Source organism: Salvia splendens, chromosome 3 (genome assembly GCF_004379255.2).
Source record: "Salvia splendens isolate huo1 chromosome 3, SspV2, whole genome shotgun sequence".
Lineage (NCBI taxonomy): Eukaryota > Viridiplantae > Streptophyta > Magnoliopsida > Lamiales > Lamiaceae > Salvia > Salvia splendens.
In genome coordinates, this window is record NC_056034.1 from 22,401,889 (window position 1) to 22,410,059 (window position 8,171).

At 35.5% G+C, this 8,171-nt stretch overlaps 1 protein-coding gene across 2 annotated transcripts; it reads right to left on the reverse strand.

Annotated features, from left to right (window-relative positions):
* Positions 1–2,827: 2,827 nt before the first annotated feature.
* On the reverse strand, positions 2,828–5,121 carry LOC121795483 (S-adenosylmethionine synthase 3-like). 2 transcript variants are annotated; one of them, XM_042194018.1, is made up of 2 exons: positions 4,938–5,121; positions 2,828–4,329 (listed from the first exon to the last, which is right to left on the reverse strand). In XM_042194018.1, the coding sequence occupies exons 1-2, from the start codon at positions 5,104–5,106 to the stop codon at positions 3,113–3,115; spliced, it is 1,386 nt and encodes a 461-aa protein (XP_042049952.1). In that variant the 5' UTR covers positions 5,107–5,121; the 3' UTR covers positions 2,828–3,112. The 2 variants fall into 2 exon arrangements, with proteins under 2 accessions (XP_042049952.1, XP_042049953.1); XM_042194019.1 differs by having other exon boundaries at positions 2,828–4,292; positions 4,938–5,063.
* Positions 5,122–8,171: the final 3,050 nt, after the last annotated feature.

An 8,171-nucleotide genomic window follows, 5' to 3' on the forward strand; every position in this document is an offset into this window, starting at 1 on the left:
CTCTTCCGGGAACCAGTAACGCGTAAACCATGTCAAACCAAGACCAATCAATATCCGAACGGAACGGATTCGAACTTCTCCTAGAATAGTTTCCGGTGCGAAATGAAATTCATAGGATATATATGAGAAATTCAAAGGAAAAATAGAACTACGACCGGCGCATCTTTAGTTTTAGTGACCAACGACGGAATCGGAATGGCTTAAAGTATCATCCTATATAAGATAACGAATCATCAAAGGGAAATCCCTTTGCGAGAAAGACTGTCCTCGACGAATCTAATCTACTGTGCTGCGCCGCATCGACAGTTACGAAAGCGCTCGTAACTCCTGACTTTGCCATCTTGGTCAGCCTCTAGTTTCATCTTTAATAAAACCTTATTGTTCCCTTTCTCCAAAAAGGAAGTTCCTTTAATTTCTTTTGTTCCTTAGTCATTATAACTTGTTGGTATTTTGCAGGTGAGGAAGAAAAAAGGGCAGTTTATGCAGGCTGTTCGAGCTGTGGCTGCCCTCGGCCCAATGGGCCGTGAAGGGGTGTAACGTGGGCCTGGGAAGAGAATGCCCGAAAGAATATTTCCTTTGTATTTTAAATTTCTTTTTTTTCAAATTTCATGTTTCAATTATGAGCTAAAAGTAAGTTCGAAGATGCATAAATTTTTATTCGCGACATGGACTTGTATTCTTTATTTACAGTATTTCGTTTATTGATGCAATAAACATGGATTCGTTCTTTATTCATTTGTTGCTCCCTTTTCATTTATAGTTTGAAACTTAATATTTAGTTAGATGTATCCAACTAAATTATTCACCATCAGAATCTAAAAGTTGACATGCGTTCGATGAAAATTCTATAAGTTAAACACAAAATAAGGGGCGGGTATTACATGGTATATCTTGTCTGTTGCCTGGATCTTTTAGCCTAGGTTAATGATTCAAAATTCTAGTCCTTGTGAAAAATATTGGTAGTTCATTTAATATGTATCTGACCTATTACCCTGGGTCTTAGTTAATCTTGTAATGAAAGTGCACAGTTGACAGGAATGAGGTAACTTAATGAGCAATTTATGTGGAGTTGATGATTTCATTTCATGATGAAATATTGCTAGAAATAGTGGGTCTATATGGATAAGCAAATTTATACCTGGATGAATGTGAATTTAGTCGGTAGACAACCTTAACCACAACCTGCTTGAACTGGCATAAAATTTTTCTTATACAAACGTGTCAGCACAACCTACTTCGTTGAAGATATAACATCTTATCATTTATTAGGTTTGAGAAGTGGGTGTGAAGCGAAGTGGAATTAGTTCTGGACATAATCTTCTGTAAATGATAAGAAGGGTCAAAAGTATGAATATCCATTAGTGAATAACTATCAAACCTTCTCTTGCAGTTATTAAGTTCCAGAGAATTGATTTATGAGAAAAGGGGGTTACTCCTTTTTTTAATCAAAACACCCTAAAGGGGGTTATTCCAGTGAATCATTTATGTCACATATCATAAGTATATTGAGTTTCTAGTTGACAGTTTATCTTGTCTGATTCCAATTACCAGATGGATCCATAAGCATGTTAACCCATTATTGCTTGGAAAATCACTTGTCTTTATTTGGGTATCTGAAGATGGATCTCATATAATTCTGTTTCCAACTCTATTTAATAGATCAACTGCCAAAATGTGATAATTCTTACTGCAACAAATGTTAAAGAGCTGGAGCAGGAGTGGGATTGCTTGATTGAATTAATGAGATCCCATGGGTATTTATTTGCAAATGACGGGACCATTTGTGTCAAAGAGACTAACAACGACGCTTTCTAATGTGAGTCTCTATGAGCCTATGATATACATGTTACTATTATTCTTCTGTTTGTCAAATCTTGCAGTTTAGTCAATAGAAAAATTCCACGGCCCATAACTACAATTCGTGGTTGAATCTGAGTAATATTATGCGTACACATTTAATAATCTTCCACTAAATTGGTAGAAGAAGATATTTTCATGAATTATATGTGATGATACAACGTCGTAATCATCCGTGATGCAGGTGGAAATTGCTGAACCTATGTCGGAAATTTGTATGGAGTTTCCTGATCTAGTCATTGGTAAGATTATTTTGATAATGGATCACTTGGTTGATCTGATCTTCCATCAATCTATAATTATGTCCGCTTTCATTGGTATGTGAAGGTGGCTATAGGGAATCAAGAAGCGGCCCTGTAGTCGTTACCTTCAAAGGGAAGGTATGACTTTACAATATTTCAACAACATACGTATAAAGAGGTCGCATAACATGTCGAACGATTTGCAGGATGAAGCTAGAAGCAGTGCTGCTATATCAGCATTACGTAAGAAGTTCCATAATGGCGCCTTTTCTGAAATCGACTGAACTAGAAAGCTGCTTCAGTGCCTGAAAAGCTGCTTCAATTTGTCAAGATTGTGGTAAAGGACTATAAGGAAAGATGTCGAACACATGAGACGAGGACAAGGAGTGGAGTCCTGATTGAAAGGGAAAGGAATTGAAATACGAATCACAAGGAAACAAATTTTAAGACCAGGGAGTAGAATGATCCAAGAAATGACCCAGTATCTGTTTTGTTTGTAAATGAAGCACCCCCCACCCAACTATCTTTGCTGATGCAGTATTATTTTTAGGCCCAAACACCAGATTTGATCTCAGATTTGCTCCGTTTGTGATTGATTGCATCCAATACAAGCCTCTAGTTAACATGCATTTGAATAAAGGAACATGTGATGTATTAATGAAGAAGCACACACTGCACAATGTTAATATAATAGTAGTATTAATTTCTGAGGGAAAAGGCTTGATAAATGATAAAATGAATACTGTAATATTCAATCCAGAATGTGAAACGTCTTGATAAAAATGGTTAAGAGGAAACTTTTGCTAGAAGAAAACAGAGGAAGGTAATTGAAAAAAATAAGGAAAGGAAAGGAAAGTACAACGATGAATTAAAAAATAGAGCAGGCTCCCACACTTGAAACACACAAAATAACACTAGTAGTACTACATCTGGGAGTCCTGAAAAATATAGGCGTAGTGTTTGATATATCAATTCAAGCTTGTTACTGGACTGCAGCAACGAGCTCAAAGAATTCAAGCTTTAGGCTTGAGGACCTTGACAGTCTCCCAGGTGAAGTCGGGATCATCACGGCCAAAGTGACCGTAAGCAGCAGTCTTCTGGTACCTGAAGTTTCCTCCTCTCAGCAAATCTAGGTTGATGGCCATCATTCCTGGCCTGAAGTCAAAGTTCTCCTTGATAAGGCTGAGAATATCCTTGTCTGGGATCGTCCCCGTCTTGTATGTATCAACAAACACAGATAGTGGCTCTGCTACTCCAATAGCATACGACACTTGCACAATGCATCTACGGGCAAGACCAGATGCCACAATACTCTTTGCTGCTTGCCTCACAATGTATGCACCACTCCTGTCCACCTTGGTTGGATCTTTTCCGGAGAAAGCACCTCCACCATGAGCACCCCACCCACCGTAGGTGTCAATAATGATCTTCCTACCAGTAAGACCAGCATCTCCATGGGGACCACCAATCACGAACCGGCCAGATGGGTTGAGATGGAAGATGGTCTTGTCATCAAGATACTGTTCAGGAATCACGGGCTTGATGACATGCTCTTTCAAGTCAGCTGCAATCTGATCATTTGTAACAGTCTCATCATGCTGGGTAGAGATGAGGACTGTGTGAACTCTAATAGGAACCATGGCACCTCCTTCGTTTCTGTACTCAACAGTAACTTGTGTCTTTCCATCAGGTCTCAACCAAGCACAAGTCTTGTTCTTCCTCACTTCAGTGAGTTTGGCCCCAAGCTTGGTCGCAAGGACGTGAGTAAGCGGCATCAGCTCTGGTGTTTCATCAGTGGCATAGCCAAACATGTGCCCTTGGTCACCAGCTCCAATCTCCTCAGGTTTCTTGGTGAGGTGACCGTGAACTCCTTGGGCAATATCAGGGCTCTGCTGCTCAATGTTGACAAGGACCTTGCAGTTATCAGCATCGAGGCCAACATCTGGTGATATGAACCCAATGCCTCTGCACGTATCACGAACTATCTTTTCATAGTCAACCTTAGCCTTGGTTGTGATCTCACCAAAGACCATGACCATGTTGGTTTTCGTGCAAGTTTCACATGCGACTTTGCTCTCTGGGTCCTGTTCTAGGCAAGCATCAAGAATGGCATCTGAGACTTGATCGCAGAGTTTATCGGGGTGTCCTTCATTGACAGACTCTGAAGTGAACAGGAAGGTATCCATATCGTATCTGGAAATCACGATCAGTGATGCGTCAATTATAGATTCTAGCAAATGCAAAAAATTCAATAATTTAAATGACAGTTAAGTAACTATATAGGCGCCAACCTAAAAAACTAACCCTATAAAGGTGCAACAGAATTTAAGTTGACTATCACAAAATGAATAAACAGCAAGTAGCTATAGTAGAATCAACTTATATTTTTCTTCCAACTCCAAAGTTATCGGAGTAACAGACTAATTGATGTATTTGAACATTATAGAACTTTTGAAAGGCAGATGTAGCCGATCTAGACAATTTCCAAATTACGGATCAATAAATAATCTTCCGAATTATGTACTGAAAGAAAAACGCAGATCCTAAACTGATAACCACAGCATTCTCTTAATGATGAACAAGATCTGAATCTAACTTACAATACAAATATCAACATCCAACATCACAATTGCAATTAAAAATCTTCGATTCAGAAAACGAAAAGATATTGCAGCACACTCATCATCGAAAACAATATAACTGCCGACATTAAAGTGGCATAAAATTCAGAGATCGGTATAGCACAAAATTGAAAGCGAAACACTAGATCTACAATAATAACAAAGCATGATTGCCAAATCTAACACAATAATTAGAAAAAGCAATCATTGTGCATACCTTCTGGCAAAAGAAGAGGCCGAGATCTGCAGAATGATACGAAGAAAGATGGGAGAAGCAGCGCAGTGAGAGACTGAAATGATGCAAGGGTATTTATAGATCCGAATCCAATGGAATCGCTCTTCAAACAAAACACAATATACACTACCCGGGCCCACCTAGAGGCCATTAAGATGTTGCCAGCTGGCGGCAGGAGGCTCGATCGACGGTGGTCTGCTGTATCCTCTCGGTAGGTGAGTTATAAATTCATAAATATCAGAAAATACTGTCATATGGGAGTTGTACCACGCCCATGAGGGATTGTACTTGGATTGGTCGCGGTGCTGACAAATAAAGTTGAATTGGAAATCAAGAAAAATCATAAAAATAGAAAATATTGTGGGATCTTGAATAGTAAATAAAGCAATCCTGACTAGAATAATCTGTGTTTTTCGAATTAATGCATAACCATTAACCATTACTTTTTCCATTTTCATATTGCTAATAGTAAAACAATTTATGAAAAATTTTGGTTTTAATAAATTGGTATGTATGTATATACCTATATGTGTCTGTTCAAAAATTTGATAGTTTACCTACCCCAAATGTGACACTTTCATGTATTGTATACGTATATGTGTCTTTGTTCATTAATTTAATAGTTTGCCAGAAATATTCACAGTCTCACCTACTTTTACATTAATTAGTTCTTTCAATTTTTTCAAGGTAGAGTAGATATTGCGCAATGTCACTACCAATTTAAATACAACTTGCCTTTTATATCATCAGCACATCCAATTGCAAATTGTTTCTCTCTAGGAATTAGGATGACCAATGTCCAATGACCCTCATAACTGCTTCGCCCCAAAAAAAATAATTATGCAATGCCCAATCAATTAATGCTCCAAGGTTCATAAACTACAAAATAAAATTTTATATATATATAATATATATATATAGGGTTATGTTATATTGTTAATTCACCCTTAAATTGCTAACTACAATAGCTATTGGATCATTAAATCAAGAATCATTCAGCCATGAGTATCAACGTAGTGTACAAAAAATGTCAATTAGGGTAATTAACAAAAAAATAGTTATAACTAATTTTTGAAAAATATCTCTAAACTTTAAATGATTATAATTATATCAATTTAAATTATTTTTCACACAACATATATCTAATTAAAGATAATCTTATAAGGATGCCAACGATGTCAAAATTTGAAAAAAATTCATGAATTTTTGTAGTTTTTGACAAACAGATAATGTCAACATAGGAATCATAATATGTCAATATAATACATATACAATGCTAGTATTAAATTGTGTTGACATATTGAAGGAATCGTATTGATATGTTTTATACACTATATTGACAGTTTTTCCAAACCCCTAAATTTAATGATTCTTCTTATCTTTTTAAAAATTTAAATAATAATAAAACGAAATTACACATGACAATTTATAGACCACTAGATATCTACAAATCTTATGATTTTAAATTAGTTGCAGTTAGCAATTAAGTGGTGAGTTAGCAGTTTGATCACACCCCTACTAAAATATATATTTCAAAAACATAAAATTTAACAATTGGTAAAAGAAAGACACCATCTATCACATAATAGATGACAAGCTTGGATAATGACATATGATTTTAGGAGATGTTATTTTGTGTGTTAAGTGGAAAGAGAAAATAGTATATTTATATCAATGTGGGAGAGTATTTTTTTAAAGGACATCTTTTGTGGGACAAATTATAAAGAAAAGTGTGACACCTATTATGTATGTCGATTGTTGACAAACACACAGCAAACTCATTATTTGTTAATAGGAATTAATTAGTCAAAAGTAAGCAATGAACAAAATTCAAGCAAACTGCACTGGAAAGAGAAAGATATGCGCTAAGTTATTTTGGAGTGGATTATTGGATGGAGAGAATTGTTGTTGACTGTTCATATGGTGATAAATTGCATAAATTCCCTAATTCTTTTTATGATTTTGCTGAAATGTTGGATAATTAACAAAACTAACGGTGTTTAAAAATTTAACAGTATGTACTAACTTAAAACACTAATAAAATATTTTGTATGATTTATCATCTTCATGTGATAAATTGCATAAATTCCCTAATTCTTTTATGATTTGCTGAAATGTTGGATAATTAACAAAACTAACGTTGTTTAAAATATTTAACGGAATGTACTAACCGTTAGAGTTTGTATACTAGAAATCACCTTTCGAGTGATTGAATACTGTAAAAACTCTTATTTTATTTTCCAATGAATAAAACAGATTATTTTTGTCATAATGTTGTAATATTTTACATTTAATGGATGTTTATTACATGTTTAAATGTATAAGTAACTTAACAAAGTCTAAGTCATTGTTTTAGTACACCGGTTGTGAGCGTCGTCCACTTTAAGGTAACACGGTCAGTTCTGAATAAAGAAAAATAAGAATTTCACAACCCAGATAGGCTTAGACTACCTATCGTGAAAGGTTGCAATGTCAGTCCGCATGTTTCTAAGCCTTACTGAAATAATACGATATTAGTGTGGTAGCGCACTAAATTGGATCTAACAGCCAGACAAGTCTTTATGCTATCTGCTGAAAGACGAGGTCTTGATAATTATTTGTTTATTAATCAATGTACGTTAGCATTGAACATACGGTATTGATTATGCACTACTTTGACTTACCAAATGGTGCGGATTTTTCGCAACCCAATAATCCTCGTATATTGGGTAGTGGTGATTTATATCTAGCGGTGCTAAGATTGTTATTATGTTGAATCGTGCGCGAGGTGAGTCTCGTTTGATAACGTCCTCAAGATGAGCTTGAAATAAGGCTTTATTATTCGGAACCTAGCTTGTTGGAGTTTGATTACTGTATGAATAATAAATAAGCGTTTCTTGCTTAGTCCACTCTTGGAATTAATAAGATGTTAATTAATTAAGTCTATAGGAGACACTAATTAATTAATGGATGTTTCTATTTTAAGCGCGGGAAATAAATGATAAACAATGGAAACCCAGATTACTTATAATTTCGGATTTGGATGAGGAGTTCAATATTACTTCTGTAGTGGCTGCTCATAATATTCCAATTAAAAGCTTATATTAAATTGGGGTTCAATTTAATTAGTAAAAAGCAAATTGGGGGAGCACATATCCAAAACCTTCCATAGATCCCTGTCTGGGCCCAATATGTGACTTAATATAAATAGGAGAATAAAGGAGACAAAAAATACAC

Bases quoted from the DNA above. Each gene is read 5' to 3' on its own strand.
- LOC121795483 (XM_042194018.1), bottom strand. From the start codon at position 5,106: ATGGCCTCTAGGTGGGCCCGGGTAGTGTATATTGTGTTTTGTTTGAAG. The intron at 4,330-4,937 runs GTATGCACAATG...TGCATTTGCTAG, and splicing joins GCCTCTTCTTTTGCCAGAAG to AATCTATAATTGACGCATCA.